General features: G+C 45.3%; 1 protein-coding gene across 3 annotated transcripts in view; it reads right to left on the bottom strand.

The window, feature by feature from the left end:
- The window catches only part of NVL (nuclear VCP like), a 103,649-nt gene that overhangs the window by 44,600 nt on the left and 32,599 nt on the right, over positions 1-26,450 (bottom strand). For all 3 annotated transcript variants that reach the window (XM_044267429.1, XM_044267431.1, XM_044267430.1), the window contains 6 exons: positions 25,278-25,542; positions 23,767-23,985; positions 22,758-22,862; positions 18,342-18,404; positions 11,968-12,087; positions 8,698-8,797 (listed from right to left, as the gene is read on the bottom strand). In XM_044267429.1, the coding sequence (XP_044123364.1) occupies positions 8,698-8,797; positions 11,968-12,087; positions 18,342-18,404; positions 22,758-22,862; positions 23,767-23,985; positions 25,278-25,542 (872 nt within the window). The remainder of the gene's footprint in view (positions 1-8,697; positions 8,798-11,967; positions 12,088-18,341; positions 18,405-22,757; positions 22,863-23,766; positions 23,986-25,277; positions 25,543-26,450) is intronic.

The raw sequence follows: 26,450 nt of genomic DNA, 5'->3' as shown, positions 1-26,450 counted from the left end.
AAAGAAATCAGAGGGACGCCTGGGTGGCTCAGTTGGTTAAGCAGCTGTCTTCGGCTCAGGTCATGATCCCAGGGTCCTGGATCGAGTCCCACATCGGGCTCCTTGCTCGGCAGGGAGCCTGCTTCTCCCTCTGCCTCTGCCTGCCTCTCTGTTTGCCTATGCTCGCTCTCTCTCTGACAAATAAATAAATAAAATCTTAAAAAAAAAAAAATCAGAAATGGCTATATTAATAGCAGATAAAATACACTTCAAAAGAAACCTGTCAGGGGCCTGAGAAGGACTTAATGTAATGACAGAACAGACATATCAGCCCACCAAAAGACAGTTCTAAATGAATATGCACAACACAACCGCAAAGATGTGCAGCCAACAGGACTGAGAGGAGCATCGAAACACCTACAATTACAAGTTAGGCACTTTATGGTAAGGATGTTTCTTTAATAAAGATTTTATCTTTAAGTAAACTCTACAGCCAGTGTGGGGATCAAACTCACAACTCTGAGATCCAGAGTCACATGCTCCACCAACTGAGCCAGTTGTCTCTGTTTCATTTTTAAAGAAGCTGCCAGACTGTCTTTCAGGTGGCTGTACCATTTTACGTTCCTGCCATCAACAAGTGAGAACTCCTATTGCTCCATATTGTCACCATTTAGTGTTGTCAGTGTTTGGATTTCAGCCATTCCAGCAGATGCGCAATGGTATCTCTACTGTTTAAATTTTTAAAATTTTTAAATATTTAATTTATTTATTTGACAGAGAGAGATCACAAGGCAAAGGCAGAGAGAGAGCGAGGAGGAAGCAGGCTCCCTGCTGAGCAGAGAGCCCGATGCGGGGCTCGATCCCAGGACCCCGAGATCATGAACTGAGCCAAGGGCAGAGGCTTAAGTCACCGAGCCACCCAGGCTCCCATATCTCTACTGTCTTAATTTTCATTTCTCTAATAACATACGATGCTATTGAACATTTTTTCATGTCTTTATCTGCCATTTGTACATCTTCTCTGGTAAGGAGTCTGCTTAGATCTTTACCATATTTGTTTGTTTTCTCATTATTGAGTTTTTAAGAGTTCTTTGTATATTTTGGATATCAGTCTTAGTCAATTTAGGCTCTTACAACAAACTATCACACATTGGGTGGCATGATACACAACAGAAATTTGTTTCTCACAGTTCTGGAAGCTGAAGTCTGAGGTCAGGGTGCCCCCGTAGCTGGTTTCCAGGAAGAGCCTTCTTATGGGCTGCAGCCTATGCCATCTTCTCATTGTGTCATTTTATAAGGGTGCTAATCCCCCTGATGAAGGCCCAGCCACAGACCTCATTACCAAAGGCCCCATCTTTTATATCCTGACATCTGGGGTAAAGATTTCCACATAATAAATTTGGGGTAGGGACACGACATTCAGTCCACCGCACAGTCCTTTATCAGGTATGTGTTCCACAAATATTTTCTTCCAGTTTGTGTCTTGTCTTTTTATTCTCTCTTTTTAAAAAAAAAAATTTATTATTTATTTGACAGAGAGAGAGAGATATCACAAGTAGACAGAGAGAGGGGAGGAAGTAAGCTCCCTGCTAAGCAGAGAGCCTGATACAGGGCTTGATCCCAGGACCCTGAGATCATGACCTGAGCCAAAGGCAGAGGCTTAACCCACTGAGCCACCCAGGCACGCCTCTTTTTATCCTCTTAACCATGTCTTTCTTTTTTTTTTTTTTTAATTTTCTTTATTTGACAGACAGAGATCACAAGTAGGCAGAGAGGCAGGCAGAGAGAGAGGAAGGGAAGCAGGCTCCTTGCTAAGCAGAGAGCCTGATGTGGGGCTTGATCCCAGGACCCTGGGATCATGACCTGAGCTGAAGGCAGAGGCTTTATCCCACTGAGCCACCCAGGTGCACCGCTGTTTTGTTTTTTTTTTTAAGATTTTATTTTTATTTATTTGACACAGAGAGAGAGATCACAAGTAGGCAGCAGAGAGACAGGCAGAGAGAGAAGGAAAAGCAGGCTCCCAGGGAGCCTGAAGACTTTTTAAAAGATTTTATATATTTACTTGGCAGAGAGAGAGACCATGAGAGCAGGAACACAAGTGGGGGAGTGGGAGAGGGAAAAGCGAGCCTCCTGCCGAGCTGGGAGTCTGAGGCTGGGCTCGATCTCAGGATCCTGGGATCATGACCTTAGATGAAACCAAGAGTCAGAGGCTTAGCCAACTGGGCCACCCAGAAGCCCCTCCTCATATAGATCTTGTACATATTTTGTACGATTTACATCTAGACCTATTTACTTTCCTTCCTTCCAGCGGTAATGTAAATGGTATTGTGTGTCATTTTAAGAAAAGATTTATTCATTTTTATTTGAGAGGGAGACAGAGAGAGAACATGAGCAGGGGGAGGAGCAGAGGAAAAGAGAAGCAGACTTCCCACTGAGTGTGGAGCCCCATGTGGGGCTCAATCTCAGGAACCTGAGATTCCCGACCTGAGCCGAAACCAAGAGTCAGATGCTTACCTGACTGAGACACCCAGGCACCCCAATGGTATTGTGTTTTTAATTTCAAATTCCAATTGTCCACTGCTGATATATGCCAACTGATTTTTGACAAAGGTGCAAAACTGATTCAATGCAGGAACAATAGTCTTCAAAAACGATGGAAGAACTGGATATTCATAGGGGAAAAATTACACCTAGACTTAAGTTTTCTACCTCAAATAAAAGTTAACTAAAAACAGATTACAGATTTTAAGTTGTAAAAACATAAGACTACAAAGCTTTTAGAAGAAAACACTGAAGAAAATTTTGGGGACATAAGACTGAAAAAGGTTCTTAAAAATGCTCCCCAAATCAGAATATATAAAGGTAAATATTAATATACTGAAGGGGTGCCTGACTGGCTCAGTCTTCTGAACATGCAACTCTTGATCTTGGGGTCATAGTTCAAGCATCACCTGGGGTGTAGAGATTAGGAAATAAATAAAAACTTAAAAAAATACACGGAGTCTCTTCAATTAAGAGGATGAAAGGAAAAGCTGCAGAATGAGAAAAAATACTGCAAATCATGTATCTGACAAAGACTCATATCTAGAATATATAAAGAACTCTCAAAACTCAATAGTTTAAAAAAGAAAAGAAGTGTAGTCTAGGGGCACCTGGCTGGCTCAGTCAGTGGAGTAGGACTCCTGGTCTCAGGGTTCTAAGTTTGAGACCCACACTGGCTGTAGAGATTACTTTATTTTAAAAATAAAATCTTGAAAAAAATACAATCCAATTTTAGAAAATGGGTGTAAGATACAAGAGATACTTCAATGAAGAATATACAGGATGGTAAGTAAACACACAAAAAGATGTTCTAATGGCTGATGAGCCATTAGAGAAATATAAATTACAAATTACAACCATGATGAGATACCACTATACATCCCTTAGGATAAAATATAGTGACAACACAAAATACTGGAAGGAAGCAAACCAACTGGATTTCTCATGTCATTACAGAGATGTCACATGGTACAGTCACTCTGGAAAAAGGTTCGACAAGCCCTTTAAAAAAGTGAACATTGGGGCACCTGAGTGGTTCAGTCCTTAAGCGTCTGCCTGCCTTTAGCTCAGGTTATGAACCTGGGATCATGGGATTGAGCACCGCAACTGACACTCTGCTTGGTAGGGAGCCTGCTTCTCCCTCTCCCTCTGCCTGCTGCTCCCCCTGCTTGTTCTCACTCTCTATCAAATAAATTTAAAAAAAAAAATCTTTTAAAAAAATCAATAAAAAACTGAACATATTCTTCCCATATGATCCAGCCACTGTGCTCCTAAACATTTATTCCTGAGAAATCAATTCTTAGGTCCACGCAAGAACCTGTTCACACAGAGGTTCATGTTATGTGTAACAGAGTGGAAAAACCACAATGTTGCCCTGGAAGATAAAGGTCAAACCAACTGTGCCCTCCCCGACTCAGCACTAAAAAGGAGCAAACTGCAGAGCCATACTTGCATCTGAACCCACCTTAAAGGCATTATGCGAGGAGCACACAGCCAACCTAAAAAGCCACATTTCTATGATCCCTTTTATAGTAAACTCTTGACGTGACACATGTAGGTAAGAGAGCAGGTTGGCAGTGGTGTGGAGTTATGGGAAGACACAGAGGCGGGTGTTACCATTTAGGGCAGCGCAAGGGGGATCTCGGAGCTGATGCCATAGTTCCTATGTTGACCGCTGTGGTCACTACAGGAATCTACTGCACAGAAACACATACATATTATACAAATGTCTGTTATTATACAAATGTCTGTTTCCTGGTTTTGACCTGGCACATGCTGCCAGTTACATAAAATGTAACAATTAAGATAAACTGGGTATATGGAACCCCTGTGCACTCTTTTTATAATTTCCTGTGAATTTATAAATGCTTCCAAATACAAAATTAAAAAATCAAGAGTAGAACCATAGTTTATAAAAACAGAAGTAGGAAAGAAAATGGGATGGTACCACTTCCTCCCTCAAAACCCCCCAGGGCCTCCCATCTCAGCAAAGCACATGAGACCCTTCCGCGGCCTTCAAGGCCCTGTACTCTCCTCCAGGCCCATCGTCTCACTGTAGGCACCCCGCCTTCCAGCATGTTCTGCAACATGGCACACATGCCGACCTGGGCCTTTACACTGACTGCCCGCCCTCTATCTGGAGCGCTCTGCACAGACTCTGCATGTCTCATCCTTCATGTCCTTTGGGTCGCTGTGAAAGAGGTTGTCAGCAGCCCCCATCTGGACCACAGTCCGTACTTTCTAACTGATTAGCTCTTCTTTCTCTTTTTTAAATTTTTGTCTCTCTTTTTAAATTTTTTTCCAGCTTATCTCTTAACCCAGGCAAAAAACCCAGCAGGCAGAGCATCTCCTGGCAGGATCTGACACTCCCCCATCAAGCAATAAGGACTGCCCTGCCTCCAGGGAGACCCCACCCAGGACTGACCCCAAGACAAGCCTGACCTCCACTGCCCACCAGCACCCACCCACCAACCTTTGCCCCACACCTATCATCTGCAAACCTGGAGGTATTTGCAGCACTTTGGAGACTGTCTTAGTCTACTAGTACACTGTCTTCCTGGTGTTGGCATCACTGAAATGAACTCCTTTCCTGTTTTACCACCATCTGCGCCTCTGCCTTCAGTCATGTGACTGGTGAGCTGCTGAACGTGGTCTGTCTGCAATCCCCGGAACCAGGTGCTCTCGCTCCCCTGTGCCACAGCTACACGTGTTCACAGACCACTTTGGAAGAAGCCTTCCCGGACCATGGTATCTAAATTAGCATTCTCCCTCCAACTACCCATCATCCTCTACCCTCCCATCCTGGTTGTCTATCATTTACTCCAGGTGTCCCAGCTTCAGAGCGGGATAGATACAACTTTTCTGAATTGCTAGTCTTTACACAGTAAAAACCCAAGAAATATTTCATGAATGAAACAGTAAATCTGCTGAGAAATTAAACAGCAGGACACTGATTGATGGATCTTCAGCACTAGATGGAAAGAGGGAGCTACAATGTGCTCGATGAAAAAGAATGGGACAGAAACGTATGTCTATAGAGTTAAGTGACCCCAGTTGTTCACATTCTCCCTCTGCTGCTCTTGTATCTGAGTCTCCCTGTCACCCTCCCCACTTGTGCCTTCAGGACCCATGGTGGCTTCCACCCTCCTCTCTTGGGACCCAGTGGTCACTTGGGAATGAGGACCCCAGGGGAAGCCACATGGAGGCCCAGAAAGAGGACAATGAGTGGAGGAGAGGAGACAGAGATGCCAGAGCACGGCCATGGAAGGGGATCCTCTGTCCCAGCCACGCCAGCTGATGGTGTGTGGATCACAGAGGAACCTCCCAGACAAGCTCTTGCTGAATCCCTGACCCACAAAATTGTGGACAAGCAAGAACGGCAATTTTCAGCCTCTAAGTATTGTAGTAATTTCTCACGTGGCAAAGGTCACCAGGCAAGAAGAGATTTCTGAAAGCTGGGGAGAAAGCAAGTCATAAACAATCAAACATTGTCACAGGACAGCACACAAGGGAACAGAACTGCCACAGGCAGGCAAACAGATGAAAGGTCTAGAACAACTATTGGATTTCTGTAGGCACCAAGGCAGTGGGATCTACTCTGGGGACAGAAGTACAGAAAAGGGGCAGAGTGAGGAAAACAATGTCAGGGATGCTGGAGGGGACAAAATGCAGGCACCACCTTCCTGTCATTCTTACCGTAACTGGCTAAACTCAGCACAGACAGCTCTACTCAGTCCTGGGTTTTACAACCAAGAATTTGGAGAACTGTCAAGAATTCAGAGGTACTAGAGATCAGGAAACACGACCCAGAGAAAAGGAAATGCTCCTGCACCATCTGGAAGGAGAAGATTCGAATAAAACCCAAGGACACTGAGGACCTGCTATTCCCTAGACTACAGATTAAGCTAAAGTGTTTACAGTAACCAAACATGAAAACAGCGAGGGCCACTGAAGACAGAGTGGGTTATCACAGACCAGAGTCTGTCTTCTGGAAATCTGTATCTACTTAGAAAGGGTAGGCTGTGATTCTGTGCAAATCTGAGAGAGTTTCCAGGTTTCTTCCAGGACTGCTGGGAGTGTGTGACCTCAAGACCGCTCCACGCAGTCACCCAAAGTGCTCTTGGCAATGATGAAAGTCACCGAGCAGCTACTTCCCACATCTGCTGGGAGACAGGCTGGTGGCATCATATAACATGTGCGACAGTCCTGCCAAGTAGGTATTGCTCTCCTCATCTCCCAGACAAAGGACAAAGGATGAAGAAAGGTGTGCCATGGCTGATGCATGATGAATACATGTGCTCTTCCTTCCTGCTTCCTGTCAGAAAACTTCAACTCCCCAGAATCTCCTGAGGGATGGGAGTCTTCGTTACACTAATGAGATGACCCAAGGTTGGCCCCAAGCCAATGCCAGGATGGGCCAGGTAGCAAAAAGCCCAGCCCTGCAATTAGAGTGGTGGGATCTGGAGCCAGACCTCTGCAGAGAAAGGGCGGCATGACTATGTAATAAAACCCCCCAGAAACTCTCTCTGGAAGCAAAGCTCAGGACAGCTTCCCGGCTGATGAGCACACTGGGGCCAGGAGGGGGCTGTGAGGTAGGTGATCCTCTAACCCAGCTCCACGGGAAGAGGGCACCAAGGGTCTGCACTGCCCCTGGACCTGGGCCAATGTTTTCCTTTACAACAACCCGCAACTTCTGACCCTCGAACAATGCAGGGTTAGGGGTGCTGACTACCCACCTCGCCCCTGCCTCTAAAGTCTGAGTGTAACCTTTGATTCCCCCAAAACCTAGTAGCTACTGCTGACTGGGCGCTGTGCCAATAACATCAAGTCAATCAGCACACATTCTGAATATTCTCTGTATGATGTCCCAAATTCTTTTAATAAAGTAGAGAAAATATTAAGCAAATCATTAGGAAGAGAAAATGTGGGGACACCTGGGTGGCTCAGTCATTAAGCATCTGCCTTTGGCTCAGGTCATGATTCCAGGGTCCTGGGATCAAGCCCCACATTGGGCTCCCTGCTCAGCAGGAAGCTTGCTTCTCCCTCCTACACTCCCCCTGCTTGCATTCCCTCTCGCTGTGTCTTGTCAAATAAAAAAATGAAATCTTTAAAAAAAAATTTTTTTAAAGGAAGAGAAAATGCGTTTACAGGACTGCACTGTATTCATCGAGAAAAACCTGCGTACAAGTAGACCCACATCATTCAAAACCACGCTATTTAAGGGCCAAGTGTATGGCGCTTTCCTGCATTCCATCTGTTGTTCAACTGCAGCTGGTCAGAAGTGTGGGTGTCCCGGAGACACCACTGGAGCAGGTGTGGGGAGCAGGGGACCTGGGGACTCACAGAATGTGCCAGCTCTGTGTGTGGTCGGTGACAGAGCTGAACCAGTCATCCCGCGGCAATCAGATCGCCGGGGGCTGGAACAGAACAGCCAGAGACGAAGCCATAGCCAGGACTCAAACCCCGTGCAATCAGACTCCAAAGACAGCACTGGACTCTCATCAAAGTATAAACCTTAACATCTGTCAATTTTCCATCTGAAAATGGAGTGGTATATAATTCAGGAGGGTTTCACCTTCCAAAGGAACTTACAAGACCTGAAAGGACAATTTCATCAGCTGGACTGCTGGCCAACACAGTTACGCCTGGATGGATGCAGAGGTCACTATGGCAGCCAGAAGCTCACATGACAGCAGAGGACTGAACGACATGAAGAGAATTCGGGAAACGTGGAGCCTTTTCTAAACCCATCGTGGCTCTGAAGCTTACAAACAACTTTAAGTACGAGTTAAATGCAGGTACAGGGACGAAGCTGATATAAATCCTTGAAAACCCATCCTCCACCTTCAGATACAGTAAAAGGACTCTGGCTCTTTTTCCTGTGAGCTTGATAGAAACTACAGGACATATATGCTGATAATACTTGTATGATCACGAGCGTACATTCTGAATTTTCTGCCAACCAGACTACCTTCTGAGCACCAACACAGAGAAAAATCTCATTAAATCTAGCCAGTAATGCTATGTTTTTTTACTCTAGCTTACAAGGAAGCTTCCTAAGGTTTTATTTCAACTGAGGAGCCAAAAAGCGATTTCCTAAACGTAATCTTCCATTACTAGGCTGTATGTAAATCCCACAGTTTTCAAATGCTGAAGATTTGAGAGCCGTTTCCTCACCTGGCCTGTTGGTGGCCGCCAGAATGAAAACCTGCTGCCGAGCTTCCAGACCGTCCATCTCAGTAAGTAGCTGATTCACCACCCGGACACTTGCTCCCGTCTAAAAATAAATAAATACACTCCATCAGTTCCCGATATAAAGAAAAACACATCACCATGTTTTTGCACATGAAATGGGGTATTTGCAAACTTGAATGAAATCTTTGATCAAGAGGTAACAGTAATCACTTTTCTGAGAGGTGCTGTGCAAAACATATTCCCATCAGGAACTCCCCCAAGTCCTGCTATCCCCTGTTCCAGAAGGAGGAATTGAGGCTCAGAGAGGCCACCTGTCCAGGCCTCTCAGCTAAACACAGGCAAGCCTGGCTGACCCGAGTCTCCTGCCTCCAAGTTATTCAAAGACCTGCTGGCTGCAATGGATTTCCTGTGGGTCATGTGTACACTGAGCGCAAAGGGATCCCCTAGGATGTGAGATGCTCCAGATCCTTGGACTGGGGCATGGTGGCTTTTCCTCTTTTCCTGAAAGCCAACAGTACAAAACAGATCTCCTCCAGGGCAACATCAAAGAGAAAGATCTTGGGGAGGTGGTGGACAGAGGGGTAACTCACTTGGACACAGAAATGTACTAAATGCACAATGGAGATGAGAAAAGTGGGGTGTCTGTTCACGCATCTGTGTGTGTCTGTGTCTCTATGTGTCTGTATGTCCGTGTGTCTGTGTATCTGTGCATGCATTTGTGTCTGTGTCTCTGTCTCTGTCTCTCTCTGTGTCTGTGCATGTCTGTCATGACTGCCCTTCTTCAACACAAAGTCCACGGGCAGAGGTGGTCATGAGTTTACAGGCGGATTTCTCCAGAAAGTAGCTGGTGCACATTACCACCCCTGAGACACACAACACCAACATCTCAGAGGATGGAAGATAATTATAATCCAGGCGCAAAACAGTCCAGCAGCACAGATTAACAACAAACCCTGTCCCACCTCAACAAGACGAAACTCTCAGAATCTGTAGGAACAGGATGACAGGTTTTACTATATTAAAATGATAACATTGTACGTAATAAGCAGATTAAAGGTAACTAAAAAGACTGGGGAAAAAAGCACCAACACACATAACTGGACAATGGACTCATTTCTGGAGCACACAAAAGCTCCTAAAATCAGAACAAAATTTTAAGAGCAAAAAGGTCAACATATCTGATCAAGCAAATTATAGAAGATGAAATACACATTCAGTGAAGACAATCAATCTTACTGACAAGCGTGGACATGACTACTAAGATTTAATATCATGTTTTGCCAAAAAAAAATTGACAAAAATTGTTAGATGGGTGTTACCCGATGCTGACAAAGGCACAGGAGATGGTTATTTTCACAAAGTGTTGGCGGATACGCATAACTGGCAGTTTTTGTGAAGGATAATTCAGTGTTAGCTTTCAGAACATAATACATACACATCTACGCTGAGATCCCACTTCTGAAACTCCCCCACATGCACAGAAATATGTGATGATAATGTTACTTCAGTTCTGTTTGTAAGAGAAACAACTGGAAACAGTGTGATTTAAGAAATACTTGTTTCCAGACTGTGGAATATTTAAGCAATCGTTAAAAAATTAAGTTATTAAGTACATGGGAAAATTGTCAGGATGAATGACCATGTTTGTGTAAAAAAACAAGTCTAGGGCGCCTGGGTGGCTCAGTGGGTTAAAGCCTCTGCCTTCGGCTCAGGTCATGATCTCAGGGTCCTGGGATCGAGCCCCACATCAGGCTCTCTGCTCAGCAGGGAACCTGCCTCCCCTTCTCTCCGCCTGCCTCTCTGCCTACTTGTGAACTCTCTCTATTTCTGTCAAATAAAATCTTAAAAAAAAAAAAAAAGTCTAAGTCATACATGTTTTTAAGTTTACAGAGAAAGTTTTAGAATAACAAATACCACATATGAAAGGGTTGGCAGCAGTAAACTCCAAGGAGAATAACAGGGAAAAAAAATGAGACTACTCTATCTCTTAGCACTTGTATTTTATTTGAATTTTCTCACAAGTACATGTTCATGTATAACCTGTATAATAAGAGAACACATTCAAATTTAACTTATTTTCAGAATCCCCCTCATTTGAAGAAGTCAAAAAAGCAGAACACGTATACTGGAACATGGAAACATGTGTTCATACACACCCAAGAGAGAGCAAGAGAAGCCAGATGTTAGGAGCGAGGTTCCCAGGCTGCAGACCCCTCTGAGGCAGGCGACAGAGTGGATGTATCTCGGTGAACCCCCACAAATTAGATTCCCAGTCGATGACAGATAGCTGAAAACCCATGAAAGGGGCTCCTAACAAATGAAGGGCGTATGTGGAGCCACAGAAGAATTAAAAAGCAGTCAGACCCAGAGTGTACCATGCCCCAACCAGCAGGACAGAAAGGGCAGTGCTTTGCTCTGGATCCCACATGGGATTTAGAATATCACAGCAGGCAGGGCGACCCCTGGCCACCCACGCTGCCATCAGAGACAAGACTGTGGAAGGATTTTCTGGGACTCCTGAATGAGGAAACAATCTCCCTATGACATGAATCACTCGGACATTAGTCAAGTTTTGTTCTTGGGCCTCTGGAAGGTTTCCGGAATTTGTGAGCAAAGTGAGGTATTTAGTAACAGTTTTTACAACCTTAGGGGCATGCACAGAACAACTATCTGAAGATAACTGAACAACTATCTAAAGATAAATCACAAAGGAAATAAAACCACCTGCTTAGTCATCGTGCCAGGAATGTCCTTATCAGATAGTCTCCACTACCTTTTGCAGGCTGTCTGTTGCTTATAAGAGGCTTCGCTCTGCTGGGGACTTTAAGACAAGCATCCCTATGACAAGAGCACTTCCAGGCACTCACTATACTGAAATTCCTACCAACCGTGAATCAGCCCAGGGATGCAGGGGGAGTCTGGGGTAGACAAGGAGCAGGGCTGAGTCAAAGCTCAGCTCTGTTTCAAGGGAATCTTAAATTACACTTTCTCCTGTCTCCAGAACCCATTTGCCTGAAGAGAGTCACGATCATGAGGCCACGTCATTCCCGTTCCCAACCACTTGCCCGCCTGAACCAGACCAGTTTAAGCAGTATCATGTAGCGACAAAATGGACACAGATGCCAAGAAAAACCAACTGTCACCCGGGGGGCCTTCACTTTGAATTACTAGGTTTCTTCACTGCAAGAATCTTAGTGTTCTTAGGGAGTGACTTTGTCAGAACTCACAAAAGGTTTAGGGCTTTACACCTACCTCCCGGTCTGACCTCCGAGGGCACAGGGCGTCTACTTCATCAAAGAAGATGACGCAGGGCGCGGAGCTCCTGGCTCGCTGGAACACCTGGCGGACGGCACGCTCGCTCTCACCGACGTACTGACACAGCAGAAACAGCACAGAGACCAGTCAGCTTTGGGGTTGGGGCCAAATCATGGTAAACTAGTTCTAAATGGCGGTTAGATATCAAGAGTCCAAAAAGCATGAGGTGGGAATCACATGCAATTGTGGATAGGTACCCATTTCTGATGCATAAAAATAGCCAATATGTGGGTCAACTTAAAAAAACTAGCTATTGTCCACGTTTACAAATTTCCTCATTTGCAAAACAAAGGCAAAGTGAGTGTAAGGTCTCCTCCAGGTCACAATTAATCCCGTAATTCTGCTGTATTTTAGAACGGATCTCCTAAACTTCATCGCGTAGGATACCCAGCCGTAACTCTCCGGAATTCAGCAGGGTTCTAACTACCATCCACTGCTCTGCCGTGTTACCCACACGGTCATGTTGCTGATGGGAGAGCTATGTCATCACATGGCTTCAGAGATGGTAGGTGAGCCAGCGAGGCCTCCCACGGCTTTGTGGGACATACGACATGTTAAAATCTAAATCAGGGTGCCTGACTGGCTCCTTTGGAGAAGTGTGCGACTCTCAGTTTCGGGGCCATGAGTTCAAGCCCCACGTTGGGTATAGAGATGACTTTAAGAAATAAAAATTTAAAAAGAAATCTAAATCAAGGGGTGCCTGGGTGGCTCATTCGTTGAGCGTCTGCCTTCAGCTCGGGTCATGATCCCAGGGTCCTAGGATCGAGTCCCACATCAGGCTCCCTGCTTGGCGAGCCCTCTCCTACTCCCCCTGCTTGTGTTCCCTCTGTCAAATAAGTAAGTAAAATCTTTAAAAAATCTAAATCAAAATATAAAATAAGATCAGTCAAGAAATACAGGCTTCTCCCTCTCCTACTCCCCCTGCTTGTGTTGCCTCTCTGTCACGTAAGTAAATAAAATCTTAAAAAAAGAAATCTAGGGGCACCTGGGTGGCTCAGTGGGTTAAGCCTCACCTTCAGCTCAAGTCATGATCCAGAGTCTTGGGATCCAGCCCCACTTTGGGCTCTCTGCTTCCCTCTCTCTCTTTGCCTGCCTCTCTGCCTACTTGTGATCTCTGTCAAATAAATAAATAAAATCTTTAAAAAAATTCTTTAAAAAAACTAAATCAAAATAAAAAAGATCCGTCAAGGAATACAGCAATTCACAAGCAGCTATAACAGTAGGACTAATCCATACAGAAAGTCACATCTGAGAATATAGTCTCGCTGCTGGCGAAGCATTAGAAATTCTTCTTGTAAAATTTCGAACTGATTGACTAAGAAGAGCAGGTTTTGGGGCACCTGGGTTGCTTAGTCGTTAGGCACCTGCCTTCAGCTCGAGTCATGATCCCAGGGTCCTGGGATGGAGCCCTACATCAGGCCCTCTGCTCAGTGGGGAGCCTGCTTCCCACTCTCTCTCTGCCTGCCTCTCTGCTACTTGTGATCTCTCTCTGTCAGATAAATGAATAAATAATTTTAAAATAAATAAATAAAATTAAATAAAAAGAAAAGTAGATTTTTCATAATACAATGCCTAAAACAATCTGAAAGCCATATCATGCAGGCACATGGTACTTCACAGTGGTGATGAAGGTGTAAGGCTCCTGTGAGCAGAACTGTCCTTCCCTCACAGCTGCCCTGTCCTTTCTTGGTACTTCTGCTCATTGTGCTCCTCCCGCCTGCATTGTCTCACAGCCTGCCACCCAACTGTCTGCTGATTCCTCTAACTCATAGTGTCTCTACTACTGTGACCTGCAGCTCATCCACCTTCACCGCGTCCTGGTGGATGTCCTCGAAAGCCTGCGTCACTTTCACATTTGCCTCGATCATCACACCCTGAGCCCTGTACAAATACAGTTGACTAGTTCGGGGTCCTAAAGAATCTAAAATTTTCAACCTTGAAAATCTGGCTTTTGCAAACACAATTACTGAAAATATTTGCCCTAAAGTCACTAATGATCTTCTAGTTGCCAAACCCAAGGTCCTACCTACTTCCAGTTCCTGGTACTCGGTCTGGTTATACCAACGAGGTTCAAGTTAGCCTCCTCCCGGTTTTTAGGCTTAAAAAGTCCTGGGCATCCTCTCCTTAGAGAGACCAGCCCGCTTTGCCAGTTTTTCCTTCCTTGCCCCAGTGCCATCAGGGGACCTGGTGAATGCACCCCCTCCACCGGCAGACCTAGCCCATTCCCAGGGTTTCAGGGGCCACCCCAAATCTCAGAGCTCCAAACTCATATCTGCATGTCTGCTGGATGTCTCCAGACCTCTTGTTCCTGAAATTCCCCAGAGCAAATGCATTTTCCAACCCCAAAAAGTCGATCTTCAACAGACCACCTCATCTCTGCCCATCACTCCATACTCTGCCACAGACCTCTTCCTACACCTTTCCCTACAGAACAAGTCAGATCACAGTGAGATGACCGTTCGCACTCCTCAGAGCTGACCCCGCCGGCACTGCTGAGGACGTGGGGACCCCCTTCACAGCCGGGGAAGGTGTAACTCAGCAACAACCGCCTTGGGAAAAAAGCAGGCAAAACTTTCTATTTTTGCAAGTGCACACACTCTAGAAGAGACAGCAATTCTCCTCTGAGTACATACCCTTGGGACAAACAGCTCCCAAATGTATGAAAGGATATGTGTATATAATGTTCAACCTAAACATCCATCACTGATTTTTTAAAAGTGTGTTTATATTCAATCAGTGGAATACCACACATAAGACTAATGAGCTCGAAGTAAACATATCAACAAAAATAATACCTGTGATAGAATGATTTAGATGATCTATTTATTTGGTCACTAAGATATATCTAATCTTCACCCATAGTTTCTGAGAAACGTCAGAACTACAAAAGTGAAAGGACATCTTGCTAATCAAGGTGAATTTGGACCCCACCTGAGGGCAAAGCTGGCTGCCAGGAGGACAGGGTGGTCAGAGGAATGGAATTTTCAGTCTTCCTCACCCCCACATCCCCATATAGGACGGAGCTGGGGAATGAATCAGCCAATGGTCAGTGACTCAGCCAATTATGGCTATGTAATCACACCTCCATAAAAACCCAGGAGGACAGTTTTTCCATCCTTCTATGCCAGGGAGCCAGTTTGCTACCGTGTGCCCTGCAGCCAGGCATCAAGCCTCGCAAGACTCCTGTTTGGGACTTTGCCCCATATATCTCTTCTTATCCTTTATCAGCTCCTTCAATAAACACAAGTGTATTTCTGAGTTCTGTGAGCTGGTCTAGCAAATCAACAGCAACTAAGGAGGAGGCTGTGTGCAGTGGAGGGTGTGGGACCCTCCTGTAGGACTAAGCTCTAGCCTCTGGAGTCCAATGCTGTGTCCCAGCAAACTGTGCCAGAACTGATCTGAACTGAGTCGTGCGTGTTCTTAGATACCCTGCCGGTGTCTGAAATTGCTCAATGTTTTTGAGGGAGAATCCCCTCCTCACCAGAATTGAGACCAGAAACGCTAAAAGAATGATAAAAATGTTCAACAAAAATAACAATAAAATCAAGTTAAAGGGGTGCCTAGGTGGCTCAGTCATTAAGTGTCTGACTTAGGCTCAGATCACAATCCCAGGGTTCTGGGATTGAGCCCCTATTCAGGCTCCCTGTTGGGCGGGAAACCTGCTTCTCCCTCTCCCAAATCCCCCTGCTTGGGTTCCCTCTCTTGCTGTGTCTCTCTCTGTCAAATAAATTTTAAAAATCTTAAAAAAAAAAAAAAGTTACAAAAAACCCACATACCACTTATGTAAGGTGGGTTTTCTTTTGTTTTTCCTTTATTGTTTATAAAAGCATTCCACACATGTAACAAAGTGGGCATTATAGTATATGGAACCCCAAATATCCCATCACCCCGCTTCACTCATCATCTGCTCCTCCTGCCTTACTCAGCACTGGTCAGGACAAGCGCACTCTGCACTCTGTCACCAAATCCACCCTTTCCTTCCAAGTTATTCTCTAAACATCATCTATCTGGCAAGTGTTCACATTACTAATTGTCCCCTAAACATTCCTGAAACATTTACAATAATACTGAGTATTGCTGAGGGCTAAGTACATATAGACTAAATGTAGAAATTACACAGGATAAATGAACACCAAATTTAAGATTATGATAAATTCTATGGGAGAGAAAACAGGGTCATGGTTAGGGAAGGTCTGGAGGGGGCTTTTTTTTTTAAAGTTGGGTGACAAAGGGGCACCTGGGTGGCTCAGTGGGTTAAGCCTCTGCCTTCGGCTCAGGTCATGATCTCGGGGTCCTGGGATCGAGCCCCACATCAGGCTCTCTGCTCAGCGAGGAGCCTGCTTCCCCCTCTCTCTGCCTGCCTCTCTGTGCCTACTTTGTGATCTCTCCCTCTCTGTCAAAAAATTAATAAAATCTTAAAAAAAAAAAAAAGTTGGGTGACAAATACAAGAAGGATTCATTCCATTACTCTCCACAAGTTCTTCTGTGCTTGGGATGCTTTCTAATCAAGTTAACACAACAACACATGCTGAATTTATAGCCTCTGTTGGATCTCTGTGATTCTGGAGGAAATCCCAGCTCTAACAAGGTAGGACAGCCCTTCACTGTCTCTTCTTTTCCAGTCTCATCCCTGACAAATCCTCTCCCTCCAAGGTTCATTTCTAACACCTCTGCCAGAACGCCGAAATGAAGCACAAGGGAAGTAAAGACGTATATAGAAAGCCCACAGGAAACACTTAAATATGAATCCTTATTTTAGGAGCAAGGTATCACATACAATAGGAAACACATAAAAACCAGTAGGGGGATAAATGTAAAAAGCCTTTTATTTAATTTTTTTTAAAGATTTTAAATCATCTCTACACCCAACGTGGGGCTCAAACTCATAAGCCCAAGATCAAGAGTCACATGCTCCACCGACTGAGCTGGCGGGCACCCCAAAAGGCCTTTAAAAATAAACACTACTACTTTCACTTCTTCGTCTGAATACATGACAGAATAGCATTTTTACTTCTCACGGGGATGAAGAGATAATAAGGTATTCAAACTCTCTTAAATTTGAGACACTACATAAACTGCTAAATATGGAAAGAAGTTACTATATACTATGGTAATATTTTTCTCCTTAGTACTTTTTTTTTTTTTTTAAAGACTTTATTTATTTATTTGAGAGAGAGACAGTGAGAGAGAGCATGAGCAAGGAGAAGGTCAGAGGGAGAAGCAGACTCCCCATGGAGCTGGGAGTCCGACGTGGGACTCGATCCCGGGACTCTAGGATCATGACCTGAGCCGAAAGCAGTCGTCCAACCAACTGAGCCACCCAGGCGCCCCTCTCCTTAGTACTTTTATTTATTAAAACTTAAGTCATCTGGGGGTACTGGGGTGGCTCAGTCGGTTGAGTGTCTAACTCTTGATCTTGGCTCAGGTCATGATCTTATGGTCATGAGTTCAAGCCTCGTGTTGGGCTCCATGCTGGGTGTGGAGCATACTTTAAAGAAAAAAACCTCCTCAGTCATTTGAGCCACAGGACACTAGAGCAAGGCAAGCAGACCAGGAGTCACGTAACCAAGACTCAAATCTCAGCTCTCCTCCCTCAGCTCTCGGACTTTGGCCAAGGTGCACGCTGCCTGAAGACTTCAGTTTCCTTGTTTGGAAATCAGGAATCAGAGGAAACAGTAAGTCATCTCTCACTGGGCTGCTGAAGAAGAATACAGCTGACCCTTGAACAGTGCACAGGGTTAGGGGCACCAACCCCCCCCCAACTGCTGTCGAAAATCCATGTGTAACTTTTGACTCCCCCAAAACCACCAATAGCCTGTTGACTTTCAGAAGCCTAACAGTCGACAACATAAACAGTCGACTGACATCTAATTTGTATGTTCTGTGTATCATAAGCTGACTTCTTACAATAAATTTACTAGCATCAGAGAAGAAAATATGATGAGGAAAACACATGGCGAGGACCATATTTGCTGAGCAGTCTCTGCATGTTTACGTGGGCCTGCGCGGCTCACACCCAGGCTGCTTGAGGGACGACTGTGTGTGTACGGTGTGTGATGATGCAAGGAGCACACACTTTGAATGTTATTTCCATTTTGCAGGTGGGAACATGGAGGCTCCAAGCTGATGAGACTTAACTGGGAGAGCAGCTACACATATTCGGTACCATAGAGCAAAGCTATCATCACGCCCGCAGTGGAGATTTTACCCAAATGCCACATCCATCCCCAGGACTGAGGACACGCCAGCCCGTGACTGAAGGGGCCCCGAGTCTCCCAACCTATACTCATGGCTGACGCCACATGACTTACCATGTTGAGCAATTCAGGTCCCTTGACCGATATAAAGTTCAGTCCAGACTCATTTGCAACAGCCTAGGGAGAGGAAACCAAAGGACACAAGTCAGACAAGTACAGCAGAAAGTGACAGCAATTCGTGACAGAGCAGGGGCTTTTGCAGCTTATGCGGTTTCCCTTCTCTCACAGCCATTTTTTTCCTTATTAGACGCAACTCACATATGGGAAAAGGAGAAACGGGTTAAAAAAAAAAAAAATCAAGGAATGTTCACTTTCTAAGAATCACTTAGACTGCAAGTCAGATGGAGACAACAGGAACATCTATGTCAGTGTTCTGTTTCTGTAAACTTGTTCACACACGTACATCTGCACACTCATAGCCCCAGCCTGGAATCCCAGTAAGACCGTAACCTCCACATCCTAGCACGTTGTTGCCCAGTGAAAAAAATCATTAGCTCATGACCCCAAATTCAAAAACATCAGTATCGAAAAAAGGCCAGTGTTTCCTGCTTATTTTTAATAACGATTAAACCTCATGGCTCAAAGCCAAAGAGAAGCACGAAGGAGACACATGTGCTCATACATGTGGCAGAATCCAACAGGGTTCACCTGAAGGTCACCTGAATGCAGAGGTCACCTGAACCCTGAGCAAATCACCCAGAGCTTCACGAGGACCAGGGAAGGGATCTCTCTCCTCTCCTCATAGCCTGACCTTGGAGCTCCAGATCTAGACCCAGCAGACTGCTCGATATCTCCCTCCCGATTGGACACACATCTCAAATCCATCATTGACAGAGCAGGATGTGTGGATCTGTCCAACTCCCTCCACACCCCACACTTCCAACTCCCAAAGCTTTTAGCCCCACACCCTGGGGCCCCCGCCTTGACCCTGTCTTGTGACATCATCCAATCTGCCTGCAAGTCCTGTCAGCTCTGATGCCAAAATGCAGGAGTCCACCGCTCTCTGCTTCTCCACCACTTAAAGAAACCAAACCCAAGACTCTGAAAAGTTTCATCTCCCTCTTGCTCTCCTCCCCACCATTCTCACAGCGCCCCCAGCACGTCAGTCCTATCATTTCCCTAGGATTCGCATTCATCTTTGAGCACAATATGAAAACATTAACCACAGCTCACAAGCCTGTAGTTTGGCACAGGACAGTTTCTCCATAGTCCAGACACTGGCTTTCTCTGGATCTCGAACTCACCAAGCCCTTCCCCACGTCAGGGATTCTGCCACTGCTGTTCCCTCTGCCTGGAGGAGACTTCCCCTTCTGTCCCTGCTGCCTCACATGGCCAGCCCATCCCTCAGCAGAACACTGCCAACTGAGCATCCCCAAACATCACTACCTCAAACAGCCACCTCCTAGCCAATGTATCAGCACATCTGCTGATTTCCAGCCTAACCTTGCTGCATCTCCAGTGTTACTGTATTACCATTTCCTGCCTGTCTCCCCAGACAGACAGTAAATGCCACCACAGGAAGTGCCTGGTTTGCCTCAAACAGGGGCTGGCACAGAGTAAGGAAGTGGCCAAGTAGGTGCCTAACACACGAAAGCACGCGTGCTCTGCCTCGGAGGGAGCACTTGGTCTCGGTCTCAGCTTTCATTCAACATGACACAAACAGGAGAACCAGGGAGCACATATAACGAGGGCTGATGCCCCTGCATCAGCTTTTCAGCTTCTACCTGCCAGACTACCAAAATTTAACCACAAACACCCCCAAAGGTTCCTGAAGTTGTTGGCAATCTTGTCTCCTAGGGGAAGCACAGTGAGTACAATTTTTAAAAAGTGAGCACTTTTTCTTCACAGCCTGAGCCTCCTGCACAAGGTCAGGAGCTGTCTGCTTCAGGCCAGAGTTCTAGGCACTGGTTGATCTCACTCCTCTCTCTGCAGTTTCCTCATCAGCCATCAGTGTGCAAGGTGTTGGCTCTGGCAATCATATGCCTTGACCTTATGCTACTCATATACTTTCTTTGCGTCAGTGTTCAGAAAAATGGTATTATCTTATAGTGACTGTGAGTAAACAAAACAAGCAAGATTAGCCCAAATCTTCATTTATGGTCCACACTAAGGTGCCAGGTTCTGACTTATAAGTAGTTCCACAACTTTCCTACAGTAACATTTCCTTCTGCCATTCAAGGACATTTTCTACTATTTCAAGATTTTTGGGCATCTACCTCCCAGATCATCTAAAGAAAGTGGTGAACCCTTTCCCAGGAAAAAGTACACAGCTGCAGAAATACCACCTGGGCTCAAGGACCCAGTGATCCTGAAGACCACCCATCCTTGGTCAGATTCCCCCTCATCAGGGGCTGGTGCTAGAATGTGGGTGCACAGACAGGTATCAAGTTGTTGGCAGTCGGGGGAGGCAGGAATACGGAGAAGAGGAAAATCCAGTCTATGGATTTCAAATAACCCACACTGTCTCCTTTCTGCCAAGGAAGGGCTACTCAAAGGCAAATGTAAGTAAATAAATAAACTCTGGCAAGGCATCCAGGCCCAGGACCTGCATCTGCCTGTTGCATTTACATATTCACAGGCAGGCCCTTCTTTCCTGCTCTGTCCTTTTAGAGCGATGCCCAGGAAACTGCTGTCCCCGACCCCGTGGTGCCCTCTGTCCCTGCACAGCCAGGGCCTGGAAGGGGCGCCTGGGTGGCTCAGTGGGTTGAGCCGCTGCCTTCGGCTCAGGTCATGATCTTGGGGTCCTGGGATCGAGTCCCGCGTCGGGCTCTCTGCTCAGCGGGGGGCCTGCTTCCCTTCCCCTCTCTCTGCCTGCCTCTCTGCCTACTGTGATCTCTCTCTGTCAAATAAATAAATAAAAATCTTTTAAAAAAATAAATAAAATAAAATCTTTAAAAAAGAAAAAAAAAGCAAGCACGGAGCAAGGAAATGTAGTCGTATTAGCAACAGTAAGTTTGGAAAACTTCACGTGTGCTATATGATATTGGATATTTGGTATTTACTGTTGCTAGTGGATATTTACGGAGCAGTCACAAATTGGCTGCTGTGGTACCTACTAAAAGTGCTATTAGTTTTCATTCTGTTTAAAAGTAATCTGAATAATTTAAAAAGCTGATAAGGGCTAAGTAAAAGATGAAACATTAAAACAGACATTAAAAATGACAGCCCCCCCAAAAAAATGACAGCCCACATAACTTACAGATAAGGAAGAGGGGTCTAATATGCATGACTCCAAAGGAAAAAAAAAGACACAAACTGAGAAATTTGCCCACATAAATATGAAAAAAAAAAATTTTAATATATGAAGAATCATTATAGAACCACACACGTCAATGGAAAAACAGGGAAAGGATATGAACAGTTTCATTAAGAAAAATAGCCAATAAATACATAGTTTGATAAGCCCACTGGTAATTTTTAAAATGTGAATTAGAAAGTGTACGATACCATTTTTGCCTCCCCGACCATCAGACACTGAAAGCATCATTGGTTCTTGCTAACTTGGGGTGTGCGGGACAATACCCACACTGCCAGGGCTGAATCTGCACAAAGCGTCTTGAAGGCACTTTGGTGATGGGAGCAGATATAACCTGGTAATGGTTCACTCTGATCAAGTGGTAATGGGTCAAAAGTTTTAGAAACATGCATTCCTTTTATTGAAAAATTATTTAGGAATGCATTTTAATAAAACAATCAGCTAAGATACAAAAAATCTAAGTACGGGACTATTAGACATAGTGTTGTTTCAATGGGGCATCATTTCTGTAAGTTACAGAGTATCTTCATGACAGGATACTAGACAGATGTTAAAATACTGAGATGTATATATGTTGGCATGTTCAAGACATACTGCTATGCTGGGAAAGCGTCATTAAAAACCTTACACTTGTCAAAACACGTGCAAAGTTATGCACACATATCATTGGGATGTGCATGTATGGAGATGTCTGGAAGGACTGAACACAGAATGAACCAGTTAGCCGCCATGAGAGGATTCTAAGTAGTGTGACCCCTTTGGCTTCTGTATATTTTCTATTGCAAGGAAAGGGTTTTTTTTAAAATAACAATTATTAAGAAACACAGAAGAAAATACTTATAAAGAACTACACGAAAGCAGGAAACAAGGTCAGCTACAAACCACAGTTACGTGACAGTGCTCACTAAAAAGCCAGAATAACAGAAAATATGGTAAATTGCTGTTAAAATTGACGGGGTGATGGCTGATGTAAAAATCTTTTTCTTGTGCAAATTCCCAATGATGCATTTTTTGTAATTAAAATAAAAATGGGAAACCTTCCTGAAGAAAGGCCAGTCTTGAAAGTTAGAAAGAGTTAGAAAGTTAGAAAAAGTCTGTAATAGAGACTATGTAAAACCCACTTGCTGTAAGACAGAAGTTAAATTCCTACTCTCCTCCCCATTGTAAGAAGGAAAACACGGGCAGCTACACTCACCCCTGCGCTCACCCCATACCTTTGCCAGCAGCGTTTTCCCACAGCCGGGGGGGCCAGCCAGGAGGACCCCAGCGGGAGTCACCAATCCAAGAGCTCGGAACTGATCGGGGTTGCGCACCGGTGCCTGTGAAGACAACAGCCACGTGTGTTGTTACAAATGTTCGTCCTATACTGTGTGCCCGAATGATCTCGATGCATGCTGCCAAGAGGAGTGTGGGGCACATGTGATAAATACGGGAATCCCTGCTCTTGGGGAATTCAAACGTTTTAAGCATAAAGATACAATACTTCAACATCTTAAAATCAAGAGTTTTTTTACGCTACCTAAATTCCCAGGTTATAAAGCATCAGGTGGAGCCATCCTGTGAGGCTCAGAAGCAGGAGTGCCCTGCGTGGTCAGGAGCCAGAGACACATGCTAGACCCTGCTCTTTGCTTTCAGAAACTCCACACCTCGAAGTGGATCATCCTTCATTAATGAACCACAGAATGCTCAGGAAAGTGGAAAAGTAAGCGTAAAGAAAATTAATCCAAGGGGCTCCTGCATGGCTCAGTTGTTAAGTATCTGCCTTCGGCTCAGGTCATGAACCCGGGGTCCTGGGATTGAGCCCCACATCGGGCTCCCTGCTCAGTGGGAAGCCTGCTTCTCCCTTTCCCACTCCCCCTGCTTGGGTTCCCTCTTTCTCTCTCTCTGTCAAATAAATAAATAAAATTTTAAAAAATATTAATTTAAAGTTTCACAGGCACTAAACTGCTTTGACCCATAGGAGTGTGAGCGAGTTGAGAAAATATTTCTCAAATAGTCGGCTCTTGGTTGAAATCTTTTTTTTTTTTTTTTTTTTAATGTTCACTGCCAAGAATTCAAGCACAACCATGAGAATGGGTCTAAAAGAAATCTCAGAAGAATGAGAAACAGCTGTTGGAAGCTTAATTAGAATCCAACAGGACCCACAGGAGAAAGTTACAGCGGAGCCTGTGTTGACACACAGCCTTGTGCACATGCTGGGCACTCAGCCGCAGACACACCTACCAGTATTGCCATGGTGAGCTCCTCCCGGATATCTTCCAGGGCACCAATATCTGCCCAAGTCACATTGGGGACGGTGACAAAGCCTTCCCTTTTGGCAGAGGGCTGGACTGAGGCGAGGGCAGCAGTGAAATCATCCCACTCGATGCACAGTCCCTGCAGCTGCTCCTCGGACAGGGGGTCTTGGCTTCTTAGCAGCTCCAGCAGCCACTTCAACTCATCCTGACAGGGAGCGATTGAGGGGGAAGATGAACAAACACGAAGTCTGTTGAAAAAGTTATTTTGTACTTTTAAAAATTGTTACTGCAGTATTTCTTTAAGCTGTAAGAGCTTTCCTGTGTTTAAACAATTTTCCCCATTGACACAGTGGTTTATTTTGGTCTGCAGGGCTCATGCGACTTGGCCGGGGGCAGGTCCACTGACTGGAATGGAACACAGGAGGATGGTGTCTGTAGGCGACGCCAGGGCTGGCTGGGACCCGCACTAGCAGTTGACCGTGTTCATTTCTACAACCACCATTTCCCAGGTTTCATTTATAAAAATTGAACAGCAGGTGAACTTTGATGAAATTAAACCCAAATTACACCAGTAAGAGTGTCATTCACAGTATGGCTCCCCGGAGGCTTGCCCCTACACAGACAGCTGGCATCCTAGGACTACACCGAGCCTTGAGCTTCAGAGGCAGACTTCTTGCTTTGTAAAGAAATGAAAGGATGGGTGAAGAGTAACTGAGTAATTCAATTCATAAAATTCTAACTTATGTACAGCATTATATAAGGACTATGCTTGCTGTGAATTTTAACAGATGTATCTGTGGTTCCAAATCAGTAAGGAGGGAAAAGACATCTGCAACCACACACCAGGATGTCTGCTCTGGAGAGCAGAGGCTGCATGGCCGGGGCAGGCCATGATCTCTCATGCTCAGCTCCTCTGATCACGAAGCCACGATGCCTCTGTGCAAACCATCAAGTGCTACATAAATGTTGTGCTGAGTCTTCACGACTCATAGAGCTCCCAACTAGAGCAGGACCATCCTCCAGAGCCACGTGTAGCAAGCTCACCGTAGACTATGCCAGTCCACATGAGCAGACGGTAACCAGGAAACAGAACTAAATGTCTGGTGCTCTTAAAACAGCTGGAGAACTTTCTCTAGATAGACTTGCAGGGTCAACACTATAGGCTTTGGGGACCTCCTGTGTGAACTGTGCTGTGAAGTGGGACAGCAGGGAGGTGATGTAGGAAACATGGGAACATAGCTATGTCCCAAGAAGAGGCAGCAGGTGGGCAGCCCATGGTTTGCCAATCCCTGCTCTACAATTTTATAATCCATGTTGTAAAAGGATCTCACTCAGGATTGGCTAAAAACGTAAAATTACTTGTACTTTGGAAACCAGAGGCATTCTGGGTGTAACTGATCATCATGCAGTGGATAAAATGCCGATAAAACCAAAAATCATACACCTCAAATCCACGGACGCCTGCTGCATGGCTGACATCAGGATAGGGGAAGGTACCTGCACAGAACACGCCGGTGGTTCAGGAGTGGGCTCGGCTCCCATTGGGTATTCCCGGCCTCGTCCAGGGGGCGAAACTGCAGTCTTGGGATCCATGGTCTGCTGTTCCTGCCAGGCCATCAGGACCCTGCTGACCGCGCTCATGGCTGCTTCTCGGCACAGCGCCATCAGGTCAGCACCAACAAAGCCTGGTGTCAGGTGTGCTAAGTGACAAAAAGGGAAACTTTCCGGAAGTCTAAGTTTTCTGCACAAAGTTCGAAGTATTCTGTAGGGAAGACAGGGGCAAAAAGAAATTCAGATTCCTGGGGCACCTGGGTGGCTCAGTGGGTTGTGCCTCTGCCTTCGGCTAATGTGATGACCTTGGGGTCCTGGGATTGGGCCCTGCAACAGGCTCTCTGCTCAGCGGGGAACCTCTCTCTGCCTGCTGTTTTGCCTACTTATGATCTCTCTGTTAAATGAATAAATAAATTATTTTTTTAAAAAATTCGGATTCCTGACTCACCAGTCAAAACAAGTCACTACTGGGGCACCTGGGTGACTTAGTCATTAAGCATCTGCCTTTAGCTCAGGTCATGATCCCAGGGTCCTGGAATTAAGCCCCACTTCGGGATCCCCGCTCAGTGGGAAGCCTGCTTCTCCCTCTCCCACTCCCTCAGCTTATGTTCCCTCTCTCACTGTCTCTCTCTGTCAAATAAGTAAATAAAATTCTTAAAAAACAAAATAAAACAACTTGCTGTTTATCTGAAGTAAATTCTGCTTTGAGAGTAGATTAAATGGACATCTTGCAGAAATAAAAGCCACCAAACTCAAGTAAACCATCAGTTCTATTTGTCACAAAAAGCTAGGCTGCTGCCTACCTTAACCCCTAGCTTCATGTTAGGACAGTTACTTCCCCAACTTTACCGTACTACGTGGGAGAGAAAGCCCGCTCGCTGGAAGCACCACCAGGTAGGGCCAGAGAATGTGGGTCTCCAGGTAATGGCCATCAAAAGAGGACCCCAGACAGTTTGTGGTAAGAGCTTGTGAAGAAACAAGCCAGCCGGGAGTTCTGCAGCAGGCCCTGCCACTCCCTGCCTAGGCCTGTTGCTGCCCTGTGCACTTGGGTTTTGTCACTTGTTAGCTATGGATCATAGTAGCACTCGCTCGCAGGGGGGTCAGCGTGAACATCTGCTG

Source organism: Neovison vison, chromosome 10 (assembly GCF_020171115.1).
Source record: "Neovison vison isolate M4711 chromosome 10, ASM_NN_V1, whole genome shotgun sequence".
Classification (NCBI taxonomy): Eukaryota; Metazoa; Chordata; class Mammalia; order Carnivora; family Mustelidae; genus Neogale; species Neogale vison.
Note: the sequence above shows the minus strand (reverse complement) of the source record. Positions and strands in the feature narration are given on the sequence as shown.